At 49.6% G+C, this 25,000-nt stretch overlaps 2 protein-coding genes across 2 annotated transcripts in view; one reads left to right on the top strand and one right to left on the bottom strand.

Annotated features, from left to right (window-relative positions):
- The window catches only part of AGXT2 (alanine--glyoxylate aminotransferase 2), a 50,059-nt gene extending 45,070 nt beyond the window's left edge, over nucleotides 1–4,989 (top strand). Inside the window, exons 12-14 of the mRNA XM_075343588.1 lie at nucleotides 2,554–2,703; nucleotides 3,235–3,333; nucleotides 4,704–4,989. Coding sequence (XP_075199703.1) covers nucleotides 2,554–2,703; nucleotides 3,235–3,333; nucleotides 4,704–4,811 — 357 coding nt within the window. The 3' untranslated portion in view covers nucleotides 4,812–4,989. The remainder of the gene's footprint in view (nucleotides 1–2,553; nucleotides 2,704–3,234; nucleotides 3,334–4,703) is intronic.
- Nucleotides 4,990–19,766: 14,777 nt separating this feature from the next.
- Nucleotides 19,767–25,000, bottom strand: part of DNAJC21 (DnaJ heat shock protein family (Hsp40) member C21) — a 36,573-nt gene continuing 31,339 nt past the window's right edge. Inside the window, exon 12 of the mRNA XM_075328459.1 lies at nucleotides 19,767–24,590. Coding sequence (XP_075184574.1) covers nucleotides 24,429–24,590 — 162 coding nt within the window. The 3' untranslated portion in view covers nucleotides 19,767–24,428. The remainder of the gene's footprint in view (nucleotides 24,591–25,000) is intronic.

Raw genomic sequence — 25,000 nt, 5'->3', positions numbered from 1 at the left:
CAACCGCCAGTGACAAGGCGTATCCCTCCTAACCTTATATGCTTTTTCCTGGGCTGTAAGCGTACAATTTTAAGGAAGGCTACCGATATAATAAAGATTGCTCAGTCAGAAGAAAATATACTACAAATATCAAATAACTGACCAGCACCTCCAAGAATTAGACAAGTGTGAACAAGTGCAAGCTAAAACAACTAATCAATCTAACAAAAAGAATATAGCTGCACTCTGAAATGATATAAGTACCACTGAATATATGAAATTGGAATTGCATTACTGCTATAGAAACTGTGCTAAAAATAAGGTATTCAGTCACAAATTGGACAATTCACGAGAGCCCAACAGCCAGTGACAAGGCGTTTCCCTTTGTTGGGACCCTAACCTTATAAGCCTCTTCCTGGGCTGTAGGCCTACAATTTTAAGGTCAGGAAGGATCCAGATATCATTAAGAACACCCCAGGCTGATAGGCTGTGTCCTTCTGTGTGCCAGAAGAAAATATGATGAATAAATTAGAATGAGATAAGTGTGAACAGGTGCAAGCTAAAACAACTAATCAATCAAAAAAAAAAAAAAAAAAAAGAATACAACTGCACTCTGAAATGCTGTAATATGTAACCATTGATGATATGAAAATAGATTTACAGTTAATGTTGTAATACATAACCGCAATTGGATTTACATTACTGCTATAGAAACTAAGCTAAAAATGAGGTACTCCGTGCATAAATTGGCCAATTCATGAGAGCCCAAACAGCCAGTCACAAGGTGTATCCCTTTATTGGGACCCTAACCTTATATGCCTCTCCTCGGGACCTAAACCAACAATTTTAAAGGGCAAGAAGGATCCAGCTATAGTTAAAAATGCCCCAGGCTGATGGGTGGAAGAAAGTATACTCCGAATATAAAAAAAAAAAAATGACCAGAACCTCCAAGAATGAGACAAGTGTGAATAGGTGCAAGCTAAAACAACTAGTCAATCTAACAAAAAGAATACAGCTGCACTCTGAAATGCTATACTATGTAACCAATACATGAAATTCAAATTACATTACTGCTATAGAAACTGTGCTAAAAAAAATGAGGTACTTAGCACGCAAATTGTCCAATTCAAGAGACCCCCAACAGCCAGTGACAAGGTGTATCCCTCCTAGCTGTTTATGCCTTTTCCTGGACTGTAGGCCTAGAATTTTAAGGAAGGCTACAGATATAATTAAGATTGCTCAGTCAGAAGAAAATATACTACAAATATCAAATCACTGACCAGCACCTCCAAGAATCAGACAAGTGTGAACAGGTGCAAGCTAAAACAATCAAACAAAAAGAATATAGCTGCACCCTGAAATGATATAAGTACCATTGAATATATGAAATTGGAATTGCATTACTGCTATAGAAACTGTGCTAAAAATAAAGTATTCAGTCATAAATTGGCCAATTCACGAGATCCAAACAGCCAATGACAAGGCGTATCCCTTTGTTGGGACCCTAACCTTATAAGCCACTTCCTGGGCTGTAGGCCTACAATTTTAAGATCAGGAAGGATCCAGATATAATTAAGAACACCCCAGGCTGATAGGCGGTGTCCTCAGCCAGAAGAAAATATGATAAATAAATAAGAATGAGATAAGTGTGAACAGGTGCAAGCTAAAACAACTAGTCAATCTAACAAAAAGAATATAGCTGCACTCTGAAATGCTGTAATATGTAACCACTGAATATATGAAATTGGAATTTCATTACTACTTAGAAACTATGTTAAAAAATGGGGTACTCATATCTCAAATTGGCCAATTCATGAGAAACCTACAGCAAGCAACAAGGTGTATCCCTTTGTTAGGACCCTAACCTTATATGCCTCTCCCCAGACTGTAGGACTAAAATTTTTAAGGGCAGGAGGGATCCACCCATAATTAAAAACACAGAAGAAAGTATACTACAAATATCAAAAAACTGACCAGCATATTCAAGAATGAGACAAGTGTGAACAGTTGCAAGCTAAAACAACTAGTCAATCTAACAAAAGGAATATAGCTGCACTCTGAAATGCTATAATATGTAACCTTTGATTATGTAAATATTTCAAATTGGAATTTCATTATTGCTATAGAATCTATATTAAAAAATGAGGCACTTTGCACACAAGTTGAGAGCCCAACAGCCAGTGACAAGGCGTATCCCTTTGTTGGTACCCTAACCTTATATGCCTGTCCCCGGGCTGTAGGACTAAAATTTTAAGGGCAGGAAGGATCCAATTATAATTAGGAACATCCCAGGCTGCTCAGTCAGAAGAAAATATGCTGCAATTATCAAAAAAACTGACCAGTACCTCCAAGAATGAGACAAGTGTGAACAGGTGCAAGCTAAAATAACTAGTCAATCTAACAAAAAGAATATAGCTGCACTCTGAAATGCTGTAATATGTAACCATTCAATATATACATGTCCATTCCTTGATATTAATGACCGTCTTTCTATGAATTACTGATGGGGCACATTTGGGTCACTGACTGGAGTCGTTTTCGGGTTTTCACATGTTCCCATCCCCTTCTCCGTAGGTGATTGAAGAGGACGCTTTACAGGACAACTGTAACACGGTGGGAAATTATCTGCTGCTGGAACTTTCCAAACTTCGGGAAAAGTTTGAAATAGTTGGAGACGTTCGCGGGAAAGGGTTAATGATCGGAGTGGAGATGGTGACGGATAAGGTAAGAACTGTAATGCACAAGACGATGGAAAGCTGTAGAGATAGAGATCCAATGGGCTATATGTAAATAGTGGATTTCCACTTTTATGGACACTTTTTCCAGAGGTGCATGTATCTGGGGCTGAAACTAATTTTTGCAATAGGTTTCATTAAAATTTTGCTTTTGTGTACCTGCGCAAGCAAATTTGAGTAGATCTGAGCATAAATCAGCTGAAAAAAGCTCCAATAAAAAAAAGGTAAAAACTCCATCAGATGTCACTGAGCTCACTCACCGATCCTCAGTTAGCTCATTCTGCAGCCTCCAATAGGAAGTGCAGCAGAGAGGAAATAGAAGGCAAAACGAGCAATATTTTGAATTCAATTCCAAAAATAATTTTTACCCTCAAATCCTTACAATTGGGCAAAAAAATTAAAGACAGAATATTTTTGTAGCTTTTCAAGGCAAAAGATGAGTCTAGAATGAGGCCCCGTCTATTAAACTAGACAGGGCTCGTTGACAATTTAATAATGTTTTGACTTTTTATTTTTCCAGAAAACCCAGCGACCGCTCCCTGTAGTAGAGCTGAACGTCATATGGGAGCACTGCCGCGACCTAGGTGTGCTGTGCGGAAAAGGAGGACTGTACAATAATGTAAGTTACACCTCTAGTCGTGTCTGATGACCTCTCATCACCTATTATGAATGGTAGATCCAGTGTTATTAGTCATTGTACAGGAGGGGGAAGAGGTGAGCTGTGACATCAGTTATTGTGAATAGTGGATTCAGTGTTATCTACTGTATATAGAGGGGTTATCAGTCATTGTACAGGAGGGGGAGCAGGTGAGCTGTGACATCAGCTATTGTGAATTTTGGATTCAGTGTTATCTACTGTAAATAGAGGAGTTATCAGTCATTGTACAGGAGGAGGAGGAGGTGAACTGTGATATCACCTATTGTGAATGGTGGATCCTGTGGTCTCTGCTGTGTATAATCGGGTTATCAGTCACTGTACAGGACGAGGAGGTGAGCTGTGACATCACCTATTGTGAATAGTAGAGCCTGTGGTGTCTGCTATGTATAGCGGTGTTATCAATCATTGCACAGGAGGTGTGCTGTGACATCACCTATTGTGAATAGTAGAGCCTGTGGTGTCTGCTATGTATAGCGGTGTTATCAATCATTGTACAGGAGGTGTGCTATGATATCACCTATTGTAAATGGTGGATTTTGTGTTCTCTACTGTGTATAGAGGTGTTATCAGTCACTGTACAGGACGAGGAGGTGAGCTGTGACATCACCTATTGTGAATAGTAGAGCCTGTGGTGTCTGCTGTGTATAGCGGTGTTATCAATCATTGTACAGGAGGTGTGCTGTGATATCACCTATTGTGACTGGTGGATCCTGTGTTACCTAATGCATATAGAGGTGTTATCAGTCATTGAATATGAGGGAAAGGAGGTGTGCTGTGATATCTCTTCTGAATGGTGGATCCTGTGTTAGTTAATTTATATAGAGTTATCAGTCATTGTACAGGACGAGGAGGTGAGCTGTGATGTTTATTGTGAATGGTGGATGTTGGGTTATCAGTAATTATACAAGAGGTGAGCTGCGACATCAACTATTGTGATTAGTGGATCCTGTGCTATCAGCTGTATATAGAGGTGTTATCAGTCATTGTATAGGAGGAGTAGGTGAGCTGGGACATCATTTATAATGAATGCTAGGTTGTTTGTATCGTTATCTACTATATATAGTTATCAGTCAATGTACAGGAGGGGGGAACAGGTGAGTTGTGACATTATTGTGAATCCTGTGTTATCTGTATACTATATATAGATGGGTTATCAGTCATACAGGAGGAGCGGGAGGTGTGCTGTGGAGCTGATTGTTTCTACATAATCTGAACAGAACAGCAAGTGTCAGTCTATTAGGAGGTTCAGAGAGGAATTAACGAGGAGAAATTATTTCTTATCAATGGGGACATAAAGATGATTTTTTATTTTTACATTTTTTCAAAAACAGACTTTTCGAATCAAACCTCCGATGTGCATCACGAAGGAGGACGCGGATTTCGCAGTCTCGGTGTTAGAGGCAGCGATCACCAAATACCTGGACACGGCGGCGCGATGACCCTGAAGACCAAGAATCTGGAACTGCAAAATATTCACTACAAGGAAACAAAACTAGCGACATTTTTATTAGAATAAAACACTAAAATAAATATATGAGGTATCGCGGGCGCCCCCGGTCACGTGCGGAGCTAATTATTCTGTAATACCGCACCCAATGCTATTAAAATTTGTACAAACTCCTCTACAGCTTGTTGTAGATTCTTTGGCTTTCTGCAAAGAAATATTCAGACGGAAGGAGACCGGAATGAAATCTTATTTATTATACGCATCAGCCCGGGTGCTTTTTTTTGTTTTTTTTTTTTATTTTGTCCAACATTGAATGTTAACAATTCCTGTAAAAACAACAAAAAAAAAAAGAAAAACAAAAAACAAAACCCTGCATGTAAGTGGCCTAAATCTTGTTTTTCCTCAAATTACTTGCAAAATATAATTTGGAGTACAGATGATGGCAGTGAAGTGTCAGTGCAGTACTTCTTCTCTCCTCAGTGTTTTGTTTTAATCAGAACCATTTTTTATTTTTTTTATTTTTTTCCAGCTTGTCTCCATATTTAGACAGGTGCTGATCACTGCCAGCATCTGTACTCCAAATGTGTATGTGGTGATAATGCAGATAAGGCAGGAAAAGGAGTAGATATTTCATTTATTTTTTTTTTAATACAGGAATGAAGGCAAAATCCTTAGTTATTCGCAAGGTTTTTTTTTATTTGAGGCTGGATAATTATTTATGATAAAAAAAAAAAAAAAAACTTACCTTAAGAATTTTGTTTTGTTTCCACAGCTCCAATGCAGACCTGTGTGTCTCCATGGTAACAGACAACAAACCTTGTGTTGTAAGATGTCACCCATCCCTTCAGCATGACTGACAGCTTTAATGTGATGACAAAGAAGGGAATTTTGTTTACTTACCGTAAATTCCTTTTCTTCTAGCTCCAATTGGGAGACCCAGACAATTGGGTGTATAGGCTATGCCTCCGGAGGCCGCACAAAGTATTACACTTAAAAGTGTAAAGCCCCTCCCCTTCTGCCTATACACCCCCCGTGCATCACGGGCTCCTCAGTTTTGGTGCAAAAGCAAGAAGGAGGAAAAGAATTAAAAACTGGTTTAAAGTAACTTCAATCCGAAGGAATATCGGAGAACTGAAACCATTCAACATGAACAACATGTGTACACAAAAAAACAGGGGCGGGTGCTGGGTCTCCCAATTGGAGCTAGAAGAAAAGGAATTTACGGTAAGTAAACAAAATTCCCTTCTTCTTTGTCGCTCCATTGGGAGACCCAGACAATTGGGACGTCCAAAAGCAGTCCCTGGGTGGGTAAAATAATACCTTGTAAGAGAGCCGTAAAACGGCCTCTTCCTACAGGTGGGCAACCGCCGCCTGAAGGACTCGTCTACCTAGGCTGGCATCCGCCGAAGCATAGGTATGCACCTGATAGTGTTTCGTGAAAGTGTGCAGGCTCGACCAGGTAGCCGCCTGACACACCTGCTGAGCCGTAGCCTGGTGCCTCAAAGCCCAGGACGCGCCCACGGCTCTGGTAGAATGGGTCTTCAGCCCTGAGGGAACCGGAAGCCCAGCCGAACGGTAGGCTTCGAGAATTGGCTCCTTGATCCACCGAGCCAAGGTTGATTTGGAAGCCTGTGACCCTTTACGCTGGCCAGCGACAAGGACAAAGAGTGCATCCGAGCGGCGCAGGGGCGCCGTACGAGAAATGTAGAGTCTGAGTGCTCTCACCAGATCTAACAAGTGCAAATCCTTTTCACATTGGTGAACTGGAGGAGGATAAAAAGAAGGTAAGGAGATATCCTGATTGAGATGAAAGGGGGATACCACCTTAGGGAGAAATTCCGGAACCGGACGCAGAACCACCTTGTCCTGGTGAAAAACCAGGAAAGGGGCTTTGCATGACAGCGCTGCTAGCTCAGACACTCTCCGAAGTGAAGTGACTGCTACTAGAAAAACCACTTTCTGCGAAAGGCGTGAGAGAGAAATATCTCTCATTGGATCGAATGGTGGTTTCTGAAGAACCATCAGCACCCTGTTCAGATCCCAGGGTTCTAACGGCCGCTTGTAAGGAGGAACGATGTGACAAACCCCCTGCAGGAACGTGCGTACCTGTGGAAGTCTGGCTAGGCGCTTCTGGAAAAACACAGAAAGCGCTGAGACTTGTCCCTTAAGGGAGCCGAGCGACAAACCCTTTTCCAGTCCAGATTGAAGGAAGGACAGAAAAGTGGGCAAGGCAAAAGGCCAGGGAGAAAAACCCTGAGCAGAGCACCACGACAGGAAAATTTTCCACGTCCTGTGGTAGATCTTGGCGGACGTTGGTTTCCTAGCCTGTCTCATAGTGGCAATGACGTTTTGAGATAACCCTGAAGACGCTAGGATCCAGGACTCAATGGCCACACAGTCAGGTTGAGGGCCGCAGAATTCAGATGGAAAAACGGCCCTTGGGACAGCAAGTCTGGTCGGTCTGGTAGTGCCCACGGTTGGCCGACCGTGAGATGCCACAGATCCGGGTACCACGACCGCCTCGGCCAGTCTGGAGCGACGAGGATGACGCGGCGGCAGTCGGCCCTGATCTTGCGTAACACTCTGGGCAACAGTGCCAGCGGAGGAAACACATAAGGGAGCTGAAACTGCGACCAATTCTGAACTAAGGCGTCTGCCGCCAGAGCTCTGGGATCTTGAGACCGTGCCATGAACACCGGTACCTTGTTGTTGTGCCGGGACGCCATGAGGTCGACGTCCGGCACCCCCCAGCGGCAACAGATCTCCTGAAACACGTCCGGGTGAAGGGACCATTCCCCTGCGTCCATGCCCTGGCGACTGAGATAGTCTGCTTCCCAGTTTTCCACGCCTGGAATGTGAACTGCAGAGATGGTGGAGGCCGTGGCTTCCACCCACATCAAAATCCGCCGGACTTCCTGGAAGGCTTGCCGACTGCGTGTGCCGCCTTGGTGATTGATGTATGCCACCGCTGTGGAATTGTCCGACTGAATTCTGATCTGCTTGCCTTCCAGCCACTGCTGGAACGCCTTCAGGGCAAGATACACTGCCCGTATTTCCAGCACATTGATCTGAAGCGAGGACTCTTGCTGGGTCCACGTACCCTGAGCCCTGTGGTGGAGAAAAACCGCTCCCCACCCTGACAGACTCGCGTCCGTTGTGACCACCTCCCAGGATGGGGGTAGGAAGGATTTCCCCTTCGATAATGAAGTGGGAAGAAGCCACCACCGAAGGGAAGCTTTGGTCGCCTGAGAGAGGGAGACGTTCCTGTCGAGGGACGTCGGCTTCCTGTCCCATTTGCGTAGGATGTCCCATTGAAGTGGACGCAGGTGAAACTGCGCGAACGGAACTGCCTCCATTGCTGCCACCATCTTCCCCAGGAAGTGCATGAGGCGCCTCAAGGGGTGTGACTGGCCTTGAAGGAGAGATTGTACCCCTGTCTGTAGTGACCGCTGCTTGATCAGTGGAAGCTTCACTATCGCTGAGAGAGTATGAAACTCCATGCCAAGATATGTCAGCGATGGGGCCGGTGTCAGATTTGACTTTGGAAAATTGATGATCCACCCGAAACTCTGGAGAGTCTCCAGGGTAGCGTCGAGGCTGTGTTGGCATGCCTCTAGAGAGGGTGCCTTGATCAACAGATCGTCCAAGTACGGGATCACCGAGTGACCCTGAGAGTGGAGGACCGCTACTACAGTAGCCATCACCTTGGTGAAAACCCGTGGGGCTGTTGCTAGGCCGAACGGCAGTGCCATGAACTGCAGGTGTTCGTTTTCTATGGCGAAGCGCAAGAAGCACTGGTGCTCTGGAGCAATCGGTACGTGGAGATATGCATCCTTGATATCGATCGATGCAAGGAAATCTCCTTGGGACATTGAGGCGATGACGGAGCGGAGGGATTCCATCCGGAACCTCCTGGTCTTTATGTGTTTGTTGAGAAGTTTCAGGTCCAGGACAGGACGGAAAGACCCGTCCTTCTTTGGGACCACAAACAAGTTGGAGTAAAAACCGTGACCCTGTTGCTGAATAGGAACAGGGACCACCACTCCTTCTGCCTTCAGAGTGCCCAGCGCCTGCAGAAGAGCCTCGGCTCGCTCGGGAGGCGGGGATGACCTGAAGAATCGAGTCGGGGGACGAGAGGTGAACTCTATCTTGTAACCGTGAGACAGAATGTCTCTCACCCAACGGTCTTTTACCCGTGGCAGCCAGGTGTCGCAAAAGCGGGAGAGCCTGCCACCGACCGAAGATGCGGAGTGGGGAGGCCGAAAGTCATGAGGAAGCCGCTTTGGTAGCGGCACCTCCGGTGGCCTTTTTAGGACGTGACTTAGACCGCCATGCATCAGAGTTCCTTTGATCTTTCTGAGGCCTTGTGGACGAGGAGAATTGGGACCTGCCCGCGCCCCGAAAGGACCGAAAACTCGACTGCCCCCTCCTCTGTTGGGGTATTTTCGGTTTGGGCTGGGGTAAGGATGTATCCTTTCCCTTGGATTGTTTGATGATTTCATCCAAACGCTCACCAAACAATCGGTTGGCAGAAATTGGCAAACTGGTTAAGCGCTTTTTGGAAACAGAATCTGCCTTCCTTTCCCGTAGCCACAAGGCCCTGCGGAGTACCACCGAATTGGCGGCTGCAACCGCCGTACAGCTCGCAGAGTCCAGAACAGCATTAATAGCGTAAGACGCAAATGCCGAAGTCTGTGTGGTTATGGACGCCACCTGTGGCGCGGACGTGCGTGTGGCTGCGTCAATTTGCGCTTGACCTGCTGAGATAGCTTGCAGCGCCCATACGGCTGCGAATGCTGGGGCAAAAGAAGCGCCGATAGCTTCATAGATGGATTTCAACCAGAGCTCCATCTGCCGGTCAGTGGCATCTTTGAGTGAAGCCCCGTCTTCCACTGCAAGTATGGATCTAGCCGCCAGTCTGGAGATTGGAGGATCCACTTTGGGACACTGAGCCCAACTTTTGACCACGTCAGGGGGAAAGGGATAACGTGTATCCTTAAGGCGCTTAGAAAAACGCTTATCTGGACAAGCATGGTGATTCTGGACTGCCTCTCTGAAATCAGAGTGGTCCAGAAACATACTCGGTGTACGCTTGGGAAACCTGAAACGGAATTTCTCCTGCTGTGAAGCTGACTCCTCCACCGGAGGAGCTGAGGGAGAAATATCCAACATACGATTGATGGACGCAATAAGGTCGTTCACTATGGCGTCCCCATCAGGAGTATCAAGATTGAGAGGGCCTCAGGATCAGAATCCTGATCAGCTGTGTCCGCATCATCAACTAGAGATTCCCCCCGCTGAGACCCTGAACAATATGAGGATGTCAAGGGAATTGTCAAGCGAGCTCGCTTAGTCGGTCTGGGGCTGGGGTCTGTGTCAGAACCCTCAGCCTGGGATCCATGAGACACCCCGGGAGGACATTGTTGGTCCAACTGAGGTGGGCCAGGGGACAAAGATTCAACGGAGTCCCTGTGCTGAGATACCGGCCTGGACTGCAAGGCTTCTAGTATCTTAGCCATAGTCTCAGAGAGTTTTGCAAACTCTGTCCCCGTCACCTGAACAGTGTCAGCAGGTGGCTCCCCCTGGGCCCCCCTTAGCAGAGGCTCTAGCTGAGTAAGTGCCACAGGGGCCGAACAGTGCACACAATGAGGGTCAGTGGAACCTGCCGGTAGCGGGGTCATACATGCGGCGCAGGCAGCATAATAAGCCTGTGTTTTGGCACCCCTGCCTTTCGTGGGCGCCATGCTATTATCTTCCCTGAGTAACACAATAGGGTATATAGCCAGAAATCAACTGTGCACCATACAGTGTAAAATATGTATACCATAAACATATAATGTTACACTACTGCACAATGGGGCTAGCACCACAGGTGCTGCTTACCACCCGCTTAAAGCGGTTGTGAGGCCACCAGAGTCCCTGCCTGAGTCTCCCAGACTTTGTCCCCCTCTGTAGCGTCCAAGGAGCTGACAGGAATGGCTGCCGGCGTCCTGAGGAGAGGAGGGAGCCGTGGGCGAGGCTCAGAAAGAGCGGGACCTGGTGCCTGCACTGTGCACAGTGAGGGGAGTGGAGTATGCAAAGCATGCTCCAGCCCTCAGTGCTGCTCGTTCTGTGCAGCGTCCCGCCCTTCCCCTGCCTGTCAGGGCTGTGGGCGGGAGGAAAGGAAACTAGGCCGCAAAAAGCCGGGGACTCTAGTAATAAATGCGGCCGCCGTAAAAGCGCGGCCGGCGCGAAAGTCCCCGGCGCACTACAAGTCCCAGCCGCGCCGCAGTGTTTCCCTGGCAGCGGCGGTTAGTGCGGCAGTCCCTATACATAAACACACTCAGCAGCGCTGAGTGTGTAATGGCACATATTAACCCGGTCAGCGCCGCGGTCCCCGGTGCACTAGCACACCCAGCAATGCTGGAGTGTTGCTGTGCGCGGTCCCCACGGGGACACAGAGTACCTCCAAGTAGCAGGGCCATGTCCCTGAACGATACCCGGCTCCTATCCAGCAGTCTCCCAGGAGTTGTGGATGAAGCACGGTCTCAGTGCCTGGAGACCGATAGGATCCCACTTCACCAGAGCCCTGAGGGGGATGGGGAAGGAAAGCAGCATGTGGGCTCCAGCCTCCATACCCGCAATGGATACCTCAACCTTAACTACACCGCCGACAAGAGTGGGGTGAGAAGGGAGCATGCTGGGGGCCCTATATGGGCCCACTTTTCTTCCATCCGATATAGTCAGCAGCTGCTGCTGACCAATCTGTGGAGCTGTGCGTGCGTGTCTGACCTCCTTCGCACAAAGCAAAAAACTGAGGAGCCCGTGGGAGCACGGGGGGTGTATAGGCAGAAGGGGAGGGGCTTAACACTTTTGAGTGTAATACTTTGTGCGGCCTCCGGAGGCATAGCTATACACCCAATCGTCTGGGTCTCCCAATGGAGCGACAAAGAAAAGTTTTTTATTTTTTTAATTTTACACAAATTTTGAAGCTAATCTGGTTTAAAATACACATTCTAGAGTAAATGAAGCAGATCCGGATAAAAAAAAAAAAAAAAAAAAAAAAAAAAAAAAAAAAAAAAAAAACAAGAAAACAAAAAACCTCCTAAAATACACAAACAAAAAAGAAAAACTTGCTGAAGATCTGACTACACAAGATTTGTTTGTGGTCTGTTACCATGGATACGTTTAAATAGAAGCAGTAAATACAAAACACTAGAATACTTTTCTATAACCTATTCTCTATAGACATTTTACTGAAAGTTCTCCATAGACATTTTACTGCAAGTTCTCCATAGACATTCTACTGCAAGTTCTCCATAGACATTCTACTGCAAGTTCTCCAGAGTCATTCTGCTGCAAGTTCTCCTTAAATCAACAGGGTATGTATACAGGGTCTTTTTGTAGGTTTTTCAAAGCAGAAACTAAAAGGTTTTGAGATTTGGAGAGCTTTTGCTCAGCTTAGTCTCAAAAATTCTAACTGTGTAGGTCATTTCTGGAATCTAACAGCTTTTGCTGGTACTATACAAAGCAGCTTTTAAATTTGCAGAAAACTCAAATAATGCAACGTGTGAACACCACCTACCACAAGAATGAACACCGGCAACTCGTGGTAATAAAATAATTTATTTTCAGCTGTACATGATGGGAAAACTGCAGAGGTACAAGAACCTGAACATGAGATGGATTCAACGCAACAATAGAAAGGACGCACAGGAATTGTGGAGATCTTAAAAGGGAGTGTCACCCCAAACTGCCAGTAAAAGGCAAGTACACAGCCTGCGGTGATATCGCACCTCTAATTTAATCGCTTGGCCACACCCGGGGCGCGCCGAGCCTCCTGGCCTGGCCACACCCGGGGCGCGCCGAGCCTCCTGGCCTGGCCACACCCGGGGCGCGCCGAGCCTCCTGGCCTGGCCACACCCGGGGCGCGCCGAGCCTCCTGGCCTGGCCACACCCGGGGCGCGCCGAGCCTCCTGGCCTGGCCACACCCGGGGCGCGCCGAGCCTCCTGGCCTGGCCACACCCGGGGCGCGCCGAGCCTCCTGGCCTGGCCACACCCGGGGCGCGCCGAGCCTCCTGGCCTGGCCACACCCGGGGCGCGCCGAGCCTCCTGGCCTGGCCACACCCGGGGCGCGCCGAGCCTCCTGGCCTGGCCACACCCGGGGCGCGCCGAGCCTCCTGGCCTGGCCACACCCGGGGCGCGCCGAGCCTCCTGGCCTGGCCACACCCGGGGCGCGTCGAGCCTCCTGGTCTGGTCACAATATCCCATAAAAGGCTACATGCTTACTGTATACTGACAGTTTGGGCTGACACACTCCCTTTAAGGCTCAGCAGTGAAATCCTGATCCGCAGCAGCTCCTGGGCATAGTGGGTGACACATCATTCCTGAGATCAGGAGTGAATAAGACATGAGCCTTCTCCCGCTAGGTCACCAGGAAGCCATTCACTACTTCTAAACATTAAGGCGACAGCCGAGACTTCATATCCAAGGCATAAATCACACAGGATTACCGGCGAAAGCAGCAGAGCCGAGTGCGACACTGTGCCAGTAATAATGTTCATTATACATGTACAAGCAAATGTTCAATTAAAAGGGAAAGTGTCTAACCCCTAAACAGGCAATTGTGGGAGGAGATCCCCTTTAAGCACCTTCATAAAGAAAGAAAAACGCCCCATGCTGATTAAACCTTATCTTAGAGACCAGACCGGTCGTGAGATTTGGGCTGGGAAACCTCTCGATACTTAAAGGCCGCGTCCACTCTTTCAATCTTTTTTCTTTTTCGCTCCTAATTGGGAGACCCAGACAGTGGGTGTATAGCTACTGCCCTCTGGAGGCCGCACAAAGAACTACACTTAAAAGTGTAAGGCCCCTCCCCTTCTGGCTATACACCCTCCCGTAGGAGTACAGATTCCTCAGTTTTAGCTTTGTGCGCAAGGAGGTCAGACACGCACGCATAGCTCCATTGTTTTTAGTCAGCAGCAGCTGCTGACTATGTCGGATGGAAGAAAAGAGGGCCCATAAACAGGGCTCCCAGCATGCTCCCTTCTCACCCCACTGTATGTCGGAGGTGTTTGTAAGGTTGAGGTACCCATTGCGGGTACGGCGGCAGGAGCCCACATGCTGATTCCTTCCCCATCCCTTTTTACAGGGCTCTGGGTGAAGTGGGATTTACTGGTCTCCAGGCACTGAGACCGGGCTCCATCTACAGCCCCTGGAGAAGATGCTGGATGGAGCGGAGTACATCAGGGACATGGCCCTGCTTCCTCAAGGTACTCTGTGTCCCCGTGCATTTGGCGCTCACACCGCAGCATGCTGGGTGTTGTAGTGCGCCGGGGGACATCAGCGCTACGGCGCTTGTGCCATGGCCTCATTCAGCTTCGCTGAAGCAGGCACACTTCTAGGAATCGGTCGCGCCGGCCGCTGGGACTGCGGCGCGGCTGGCACTTGTGGTGCGCCGGGGACTTCAGCGCGGCCCGCGCTTTTACGGCGGCCGCGCTGATAACTCGAGTCCCCGGCTTTTGCGGCCTGCTTCCGTTCGTTCCCGCCCCCGGACCTGCCAGTCAGGAGAGGGGCGGGACGCTGGCCACGTCTAGGAATCGGTCATGCCGGCCGCTGGGACTGCGGCGCGGCTGGCACTTGTGGTGCGCCGGGGACTTCAGCGCGGCCCGCGCTTTTACGGCGGCCGCGCTGATAACTCGAGTCCCCGGCTTTTGCGGCCTGCTTCCGTTCGTTCCCGCCCCCAGACCTGCCAGGGGCGGGACGCTGGCCAGTGCATCAGCGCTGAGGGCTGGAGTCGTTTTTACATACTCCAGCCCTCACAATCGGCACAGAGGGGACACTGTTTCCCGCACTTTTGTTTGGGAACTCCCACGGACCGCCCCTCTCCACAGACGCCGGCAGCCATTCCTGCTGACACGCTGAGCTGCAGAGGGGAGCCGGGGAGACCCAGACAAGGAATTCTGCGCCTCTTACCCGCTATTCAGCGGGCGGTAAGCAGCCCTCAGGGCTCACCCCCTCTTGTGCCAGTAGTATTCTTAGTATTTTGTTTCTACAAATACTTTGTATTGCATAGCGCTGGTCGCCCTTTGACTATAGACTCTCTCACATTCAGAGAGCCAGCAGCATGTCGTCCGTAAAACGCAAGGGTGCCAAGGCACAGACATTATATGCTTCCTGCACCGCATGTGGGACTTTTCTACCGGCAGGCTCCACGGACCCCCATTGTGTGCAGTGCTCGGCCCCTGCGGCGCTTGCACAGTCGGGACCTCTGCTGGACGTGACCCAGGGTGTACCACCTGTGAATGCTGTCCAGGTGACAGGAACTGAGTTTGCAGCTTTTGCTGACAGAATGTCTCTCACTATGTCACAAATTCTTGACACATTGCGAGCTAGGCCTGTACTTCAGGCCACGGACACTGTGCAATCATTGCCCCCTGGTCCCCCTCAGCTCCAAGCTCCGGGACGGGCATATACACCTCAGGGTGAAGACTCTGACTCGGACGATGGCCCCGGGCAGCCTAAGCGGGCTCGCTATGACGGGCCTTCACATTTATCTCAATGGTCAGGATCCCAGCGAGATGAATCTATGGGTGATGAGGCGGACGTAACTGATCAGGATTCTGATCCTGGGACCGCTCTCAATCTAGATACACCAGATGGTGACGCCATAGTTAATGATCTTATATTTAACATCAATAAGATGTTAAATATTTCCCCACCAGCTCCTCTTGTGGAGGAGTCAGCTTCGCAGCACGAGAGAATCCATTTCAGATACCCTAAGCGTACTTTAAGCACTTTTCTGGACCACGCTGACTTTAGAGACGCAATCCAGAAACCCCACGCTTATCCTGAAAGGCGTTTTCCTAAACGGCTTAAAGATACACGCTATCCTTTTCCCCCTGAGGTGGTCAAGGGTTGGACCCAGTGTCCAAAAGTGGATCCTCCAATTTCCAGGCTTGCAGCTAGATCCTTGGTTGCAGTTGAAGATGGAGCGGCACTTAAAGATGCCACTGACAGGCAGATGGAGCTCTGGCTGAAATCCATCTATGAAGCGATTGGAGCGTCATTAGCGCCTTCTTTTGCAGCCGTATGGGCACTCCAAGCTATCTCAGCCGGGCTTGCGCGAGTTGACTCCGTCACACGTGCATTTGCCCCGCAGGTAGCACCATTGACCTCGCAAATGGCGGCATTCGCGTCGTACGCGATTAATGCTGTTCTTGACGCTACAAGCCGCACGGCAGTGGCGTCAGCCAACTCCATTGTTTTGCGTAGGGCCCTGTGGTTGAGACATTGGAAAGCAGATTCTCATTCCAAGAAGTGCTTAACCAATTTGCCTTTTTCTCGTGACCGATTGTTTGGAGAGCGTTTGGATGAAATCATCAAACACTCCAAGGGTAAGGACTCATCCTTACCGCAACACAGACAAAACAGACCCCAACAGAGGAAGGGTCAGTCTGGTTATCGGTCCTTTCGAGGACCGGGCAGGTCCCAATTCGCCTCGTCAAAAAAGACTCAAAAAGACCAGAGACGCTCAGATTCTTGGAGGTCTCAGTCACGCCCAAAAAGGACAGCCGGAGGAACCGTTGCCAAGACGGCGTCCTCCTGACTTGCGGTCTCCGATTCCCACACCCGCGGTCGGTGGGAGGCTTTCCCACTTTGGCGACATCTGGCTGTCACACGTCAAAGACCGTTGGGTGAGGGATATTCTGTCTCACGGGTACAGGATAGAGTTCAGTTCTCGTCCGCCAACTCGTTTCTTCAGAACTTCTCCACCACCAGACCGAGCCGATGCTCTGTTGCAGGCGGTGGCCGCTCTAAAGGCGGAAGGAGTGGTGACCTCCGTCCCTCTTCAGGAACAAGGTCACGGTTTTTACTCCAATCTGTTTGTGGTCCCAAAAAAGGACGGATCGTATCGGCCCGTCCTGGATCTAAAGTTGCTCAACAGACACGTAAAAGTCAGGAGGTTCCGGATGGAATCCCTACGCTCCGTCATAGCCTCAATGTCTCAAGGAGATTTTCTAGCATCAATAGATATCAAAGATGCGTATCTCCACGTGCCGATCGCACCAGAGCATCAGCGTTTCCTACGCTTCGTCATACACGACGAACACCTGCAGTTCGTAGCGTTACCTTTCGGTCTGGCAACAGCCCCCCGGGTCTTCACCAAGGTCATGGCAGCAGTAGTAGCTGTTCTGCACTCGCAGGGTCACTCGGTCATCCCGTATCTAGACGACCTGCTTATAAAGGCACCCTCTCAAGAGGCATGCCAACACAGTCTGAAGGTGGCACTAGACACTCTCCAGAGTTTCGGGTGGATTATCAACTTTCCAAAGTCTCATCTAACCCCGACCCAATCTCTGACTTATCTTGGCATGGAGTTTCATACTCTCTCAGCGATAGTGAAGCTTCCACTGGACAAGCAGTGCTCGCTACGGACTGGAGTGCAATCTCTCCTTCAGAGCCAGTCGCACTCACTGAGGCGCCTCATGCATTTCCTAGGAAAGATGGTAGCAGCAATGGAGGCAGTCCCGTTCGCGCAGTTTCATCTGCGCCCTCTACAATGGGACATTCTACGCCAATGGGACGGGAAATCGACGTCCCTCGACAGGACTGTCTCCCTCTCTCAGACTGCCAAGGACTCTCTGCGTTGGTGGCTTCTCCCCACCTCATTGTCACAGGGAAAGTCGTTCCTTCCCCCGTCCTGGGCAGTGGTCACGACGGATGCGAGCCTATCAGGGTGGGGAGCGGTGTATCTCCACCACAGGGCTCAGGGGATGTGGACTCTGGAAGAGTCCACCCTGCAGATCAATGTTCTGGAAATCAGAGCAATCTATCTTGCCCTGCGAGCCTTCCAACAATGGCTGGAAGGCAAGCAGATTCGGATTCAGTCGGACAATTCCACGGCGGTGGCGTACATCAACCACCAAGGGGGAACACGCAGTCGCCAAGCTTTTCAAGAAGTCCAACGGATTTTGACGTGGGTGGAAAGCAGAGCGTCCACCATATCCGCAGTTCACATCCCAGGCGTGGAAAACTGGGAAGCAGACTTTCTCAGTCGCCAGGGCATGGACGCAGGAGAATGGTCCCTTCACCCGGACGTGTTTCAGCAGATCTGTTGCCGCTGGGGGACGCCGGACGTCGATCTGATGGCGTCACGACACAACAACAAGGTCCCAGTTTTCATGGCACGGTCTCACGATCACCGAGCACTGGCGGCAGACGCCTTGGTTCAGGATTGGTCGCAATTCCGACTCCCCTATGTGTTCCCACCTCTAGCATTGTTACCCAGAGTTCTCCGGAAAATCAGGTCCGACTGCCATCGAGCCATACTCGTCGCTCCAGATTGGCCAAGAAGGTCGTGGTACCCGGATCTGTGGCATCTCACGGTAGGCCAACCGTGGACACTACCAGACCGTCCAGATTTGCTGTCTCAAGGGCCGTTTTTCCATCTGAATTCTGCGGCCCTGAACCTGACTGTGTGGCCATTGAGTCCTGGATCCTAGCGGCCTCAGGTTTATCTCATGAAGTTGTTGCCACAATGAGACAGGCTAGAAAACCATCCTCAGCTAAGATCTATCACAGAACGTGGAAGATATTCTTAGCGTGGTGCTTGGCTCAAGGGTTTTCTCCCTGGCCATTTGCATTGCCAATTTTTCTTTCCTTCCTGCAGTCTGGGTTGGAAAAAGGTTTGTCGCTTAGCTCTCTTAAGGGTCAAGTCTCCGCGCTATCCGTATTCTTTCAGAAGCGCTTGGCACAGCTTTCTAAAGTACGCACGTTTCTCCAAGGAGTTTGTCATATCGTTCCTCCTTACAAACGGCCATTGGAACCCTGGGATCTGAACAAGGTTCTCATTGCTCTCCAGAAGCCGCCTTTCGAGCCTTTGAAAGAGGTTCCCCTTTCTCGGCTTTCACAAAAGGTAGTTTTTCTTGTGGCGGTCACGTCTCTTCGAAGAGTGTCCGAGCTAGCGGCGTTATCTTGCAAATCTCCCTTCCTGGTGTTTCACCAAGACAAGGTAGTACTGCGTCCAATTCCAGAGTTTTCTCCCAAGGTGGTTTCTTCCTTTCATCTCAATCAGGATATCACTTTACCATCTTTGTGTCCGCATCCAGTTCACCAATTTGAAAAGGGTTTACATCTGTTGGACCTGGTGAGAGCACTCAGGATTTACATTTCTCGCACGGCGGCTCTACGCCGTTCTGATGCGCTCTTTGTCCTAGTCGCTGGTCAGCATAAGGGATCGCAAGCTTCCAAATCCACCCTGGCGCGGTGGATCAAGGAACCAATTCTTCACACATACCGTTCTGCTGGGCTTCCGATTCCATCTGGACTGAAGGCCCATTCTACCAGAGCCGTGGGTGCGTCCTGGGCATTGCGGCATCAGGCTACGGCTCAGCAAGTGTGCCAAGCGGCTACCTGGTCGAGTCTGCACACGTTTACCAAACACTATCAAGTGCATACCTACGCTTCGGCAGATGCCAGCCTAGGTAGACAGGTCCTTCAGGCGGCGGTGGCCCACCTGTAGGAAGAGGCTGTCTGACAGCCCGTTCATGTGGTATCTTTTTACCCACCCAGGGACTGCTTTTGGACGTCCCACTGTCTGGGTCTCCCAATTAGGAGCGAAAAAGAAGAAGGGAATTTTGTTTACTTACCGTAAATTCCTTTTCTTCTAGCTCCAATTGGGAGACCCAGCACCCGCCCTATTTGTTCTTAGGGTTTCGTTTTTCGGGTGCACATGTTGTTCATGTTGTTTCTTAAGTTCTCCGATCGTATTATCGGATTGAATTTGTTTTTGAAACTGTTATTGGCTTTCCTCCTTCTTGCTTTGGTACTAAAACTGAGGAATCTGTACTCCTACGGGAGGGTGTATAGCCAGAAGGGGAGGGGCCTTACACTTTTAAGTGTAGTTCTTTGTGCGGCCTCCAGAGGGCAGTAGCTATACACCCACTGTCTGGGTCTCCCAATTGGAGCTAGAAGAAAAGGAATTTACGGTAAGTAAACAAAATTCCCTTCTTTTTCCCCTGATCTATCTAAAATCAGAAAAATGTGCAATTTAAAAATCATCGTTTTCTGGTCTTCAGCTTCTATGCAGACCCCTGCGTCTCCATGGTAACAGACCACAAACACTGCGTGGTCCGATCCCAAGCCACACTCCGGTCCATCTGTCCTTTACATTTTCCTCGTCTACCAAAATGTAAGCAAAAAAAAAAAAAAAGAAAAATAAGGAATAAGGAAAACTGAAAAGAAAAAAAAAAAAATATATGGACTTCAGGATCTGACTACACAGAGGTTGTTTGTAGTCTGTTACCATGGAGACACAGGTCAGCACAGGAGCTGAAGGCATAAATATATGTTTTTACTGCAAAATTGGTTCATTTATTTTATAATTAAGGCAATAAAAAGTAATTAATTGGTCTGCAAATGCATCCAAAGATTTTAAAAGGGCTATATAGACTTTAAAGGGGTTATCAGGGGGTTAAAAAAAAAAAGTTTCCCAGTGGCTTGGATGAGTAAAAAAATGACAAATTAATGGATACTCACTTATTGGGGACCCATCTATATTCAGCACACGCTGCTGTGTTGTCAGCGGTGACTGTGGAGACGTCACCGTTCCACCAGCCGCAGGGACCGCTGCAGACAATCACCGGTGACTATGAACAGTTCATTATTAGATAATATCCATTCAAGAAATGCTCAGATTCTGCGGCTGATTGAACGGTGACTACCTCCACAGCCAGTGCCACAATGGAACGGCAGGTGAGTATCAATTCATTTTTTTTTTACAGATCCAAGAACTCTTTTTTTTTAACCAGACGTCCCCTTCAACATGAGGTCAGTGGGGTCCGACCATCGCCCCCCCCCCCCTTATTAGCTGTTTGAAGAGGCTGCGGTGCTGAAAAAGTAAACCATGAGCGCCGCAGCCTCTTTTAAACTGCTAACCGGAGGGACTACTGTTGCCTGAACCCCCCGTCTCCCTAATAATGATGCCAGAACCATCAATTTTAAAAGGCAGGATGAGCGGATCATGAGGGATCTGCTGACGGGATCCCATAAGTATTTATTAGTATGCTCATCTTGATAAGGCTCCCATTAAAATCAATGGGCTGATAACATAATGCACAAGTGATCCAGGAGAGGGCCAACAACTACAAAACTATCCCTGGGGTAAGGCCTCAGGAGGCAGCAAATGCCATGTGCCGCCATATGGTGCCCCATGGAAGAATAGCTCCATGATACTGTACACTGGGGCGGATTTATTACTTCAGTCCTAAAACTAACGCCTCATCATATGCGGCCTCGAGCTTTTCCTCACACCAAATATTTAGCAAAAGAAACCATTAAAAAGGTTTTTGTTTTATTTTTGCTTAAATGCAGGTATTTGGCGCCAAAAATCATTTTTGGAACTATTTGGCTTTTCCACGATCTCCGCTTCCCGGCACATTTAACTTTTAATGTAATATGAGGTCATAAATCAGTTAAAAACATCTGAAAAATGAAGATTGAAGGGTTAAAAACTCCTTGCAAGAACGAGCTCGCTGAAGGATTGTCTGTTAACTCGTTATGTAGAATATAAAAGGTGAATGGTCCAAAGTTTTAAATGAAAACCCGATTGTAAATATGAACTTTGGCCCAAAATACATGCATTTAAGTAAAAAAAAAATAAAATTGAAGATTTTTTTGGTAATCACCGTAAAACCTATTTCTCATAGTGTTCACTGGGGACACAGGAGACATGGGCTACTCTGCTGCCACCTGGTGGCCGACACTAAGAATACAACTTAAAATAAGCCGTCTTCTCCCCGGCAGACTCGCTCCTGCCATCACCAGGTCTCCTCAGTTAGTGAGAAAGCAGGAGAAGAAGCCTGATGAAACTGGAAAAACAAGCGCCCCAAAAAGAAAGACAGCATAAATACACACCAACCAGGGTGGGTGCAGTGTCCCCCAAATGAGGACCCAAAATGTTAAAGGGGTTGTCCAGGACTTTAAGATGCATATCCAATCCTCAGTAAATATTATCAATGTCTGACTGGTGGGGGTGCGACACTTGGCACCCCGACTTATCAGCTGTTCCTGATGCCGCCACTACGCGGTTGCGCAGCTGCACAGCACAGCTTGGTCGACTGTATAGTAGCCGCGGTCAGGTACTGCATATCCGTCTCCTAATCCAATCAATAGGGGGCGGATGTGCAGTGAAGTTATTTTGGTGATGGTACCGGTAATAGCTGATGAGCGAGGGTGCTGGGTGGGCACCCCACCGATCAGACATTTGATGACTTATCCTAAGCATACATAAGCCATTAATGTTAAAATCCTGGACAACCCCTTGAAATTTCTAGGTCGCTTCATTGGGGGACACAGGAACCATAGGACGCCCTACAGCTGTTCCTGGGGTGGGAAAATGAATACCAGCACTGCCGAAGGAAGAATAGCTGCCCCTCAGGTTACTGCCACTTGTCGCACCCTTCTTCAAAGATTTGCATCCCTAGAGGCAAAGGTAAGAGCTCCACAAAGATGGACATTAGACAAAATAGCGTCTCCTGAGTAGAACAGACGCCTGGAGGGGCCAGGGGCGGGAGGCTTCAACCAGACGCCTGGAGGGGCCAGGGGCGGGAGGCTTCAACCAGACGCCTGGAGGGGCCAGGGGCGGGAGGCTTCAACCAGACGCCTGGAGGGGCCAGGGGCGGGAGGCTTCAACCAGACGCCTGGAGGGGCCAGGGGCGGGAGGCTTCAACCAGACGCCTGGAGGGGTCAGGGGCGGGAGGCTTCAACCAGACGCCTGGAGGGGCCAGGGGCGGGAGGCTTCAACCAGACGCCTGGAGGGGCCAGGGGCGGGAGGCTTCAACCAGACGCCTGAAGGGGCCAGACACAGGAGGCTTCAACCAGACGCCTGGATGTGCCAGACACAGGAGGCTTCAGCCAGACGCCTGAAGGGGCCAGACCCAGAAGGCTTCAGCCAGACGCCTGGAGGGGCCAGACCCAGAAGGCTTCAACCAGACGCCCGGAGGTGCCAGGGGCGGGAGGCTTCAACCAGACGCCTGGAGGGGCCAGACCCAGAAGGCTTCAACCAGACGCCCGGAGGTGCCAGGGGCGGGAGGCTTCAACCAGACGCCCGGAGGGGCCAGGGGCGGGAGGCTTCAACCAGACGCCTGGAGGGGCCAGGGGCGGGAGGCTTCAACCAGACGCCTGGAGGGGCCAGGGGCGGGAGGCTTCAACCAGACGCCTGGAGGTGCCAGGGGCGGGAGGCTTCAACCAGACACCTGGAGGGGTAAGACCCAGGAGCCTTAAACCAGACGCCTGGAGGGGCCAGACCCAGAAGGCTTCAGCCAGACGCCTGGAGGGGCCAGGGGAGGGAGGCTTCAACCAGACGCCTGGAGGGGCCAGGGGCGGGAGGCTTCAACCAGACGCCTGGAGGTGCCAGGGGCGGGAGGCTTCAACCAGACGCCTGGAGGTGCCAGGGGCGGGAGGCTTCAACCAGACGCCTGGAGGGGTCAGACCCAGGAGCCTTTAACCAGACGCCTGGAGGGGTCAGACCCAGGAGCCTTCAACCAGATGCCTGGAGGGGTCAGACCCAGGAGCCTTCAACCAGACAGTTGGAGGTGCCAGACCCGGGAGGGAGCCGTGCCCTGACAGAGCTGTCCCAGATTAGTACAATTGGTAGATCAAAATCAGAGGTCAATGGCGGCTCTAGAGGCGTCAGTCCTCTACAGAACATAACGGGATAAACTACAAGGCAACCAAATGTTCAAGCGGAGCTGTGAAAAAGTGGACGAGTGGAACCACTCTGACTGCATAAGATTACGAGAGAACCTCTCAGGCCCTGATTGAGGTTCCCTGGATCCAAAGACCTGGTATGGTGGCCTTGAGTTCCCCCTGCCTGGACGGCCAGTCTTGACTTATAGCCCACAAGACAATTCCGCTGGGCTAGGATAGGCGATGTGTCAACCTAGACCTTGGGGGTAAACCCTGGCTAAAGACAGGCAAGTCAAAATTAAAAAGGAGGAACTCACCAAAGGAGCACTGGGTTCTTACCTATGAAGAAGGTGCCATCTAAATAAAAAAGTGACGGCTGAGGCCCTCGCTCCCTCATCCGAAAGGCCTAAAGCCTCCCAAAGTGCAGAAGAGAGAAGGTGAGCGGCTAAAATACCCTACCAAGACTAAGACCGGTCAGACTCACCGACATCGAGGAGCCTGGATTTTAGCAGGCGAGGGATAGCTTTCTGTGGAGGAGACTTCTTTTTAAATTTTGTTAAGGTGCATTACTAGTGTCCTCCTGCAAGTGGCAGCAGACTAGCCCATGGTTCCTGTGTCCCCCATTAAAGCGACCAAGACAAGACTATTGTCTCCTTTATAATGATGATCCAGTCTAAATTTGCGTTGCGCCCCAGCCACCATTATATGGCGGTGCGTCGCCCTTAACAAACACGGGCACACAGGACGGCGGACGATGCTGATGGGACTCCACGTGATCATGATGATGGGGAGTGCAGTTCTCCCCGACACTGTCCTGAGGTGCGGGAAGTCGCCCCCAATAGACCCCATGCGTTCGCGGACGGTGTGGAGCGAGTGCGGCCGATGTCGCGTTCCTGCGCGGTTCCCTCGGCTCTGCAGTAACGGGTCCCTCTATGTCGGGTCATTTGTTTTTCCGTTTTTCCTTCTTAGATTTGGCGGCGATCGTGTTTGTGGGGGGGTTAGGGACGGCCAGCGCGTGTCCCGTGGTCTTCAGGTGGGTAAAGAGTTTATTGCGGGTGGAAAAGTCGGTCCTGCAGGTGTTACACTTTAGTGAGACCTCCGCCTGCCGGGGAGAGAAGACAATGCACTTATTAAAAGGGACAGTGGCAAATGTATTATTTCCCCTTTTACAGACATATATTGAAAGTTAATCATCACACGTTTTGCAATATATAGTCTATATATTTCTATTTTTCACCATTTATAATACCCATGCTTGCTGCCAGTGAATGGGAGCATTCGGGGGTAACCAAAAAAACAAACAAAAAAAAACCATGTCGGCTTCCTTCCAGAAACAAACAGTCACCCACGGATTGTGTCCGGGTTTTGTAACTCTGCTGTATTGAAGTGACGATGGCCGAGCTGCAATACCAGGTAAAACCCTTGGTCAGGGGGGCGCTGTTTCTGCCATGTTTTTTTCCAAATCCTGGGAAACCCCTTTGATGAACACACAAACAGATGGAACGCTTCTTA

The sequence above is a fragment of the Anomaloglossus baeobatrachus genome, chromosome 1 (genome assembly GCF_048569485.1).
Source record: "Anomaloglossus baeobatrachus isolate aAnoBae1 chromosome 1, aAnoBae1.hap1, whole genome shotgun sequence".
Classification (NCBI taxonomy): Eukaryota; Metazoa; Chordata; class Amphibia; order Anura; family Aromobatidae; genus Anomaloglossus; species Anomaloglossus baeobatrachus.
Note: the sequence above shows the minus strand (reverse complement) of the source record. Positions and strands in the feature narration are given on the sequence as shown.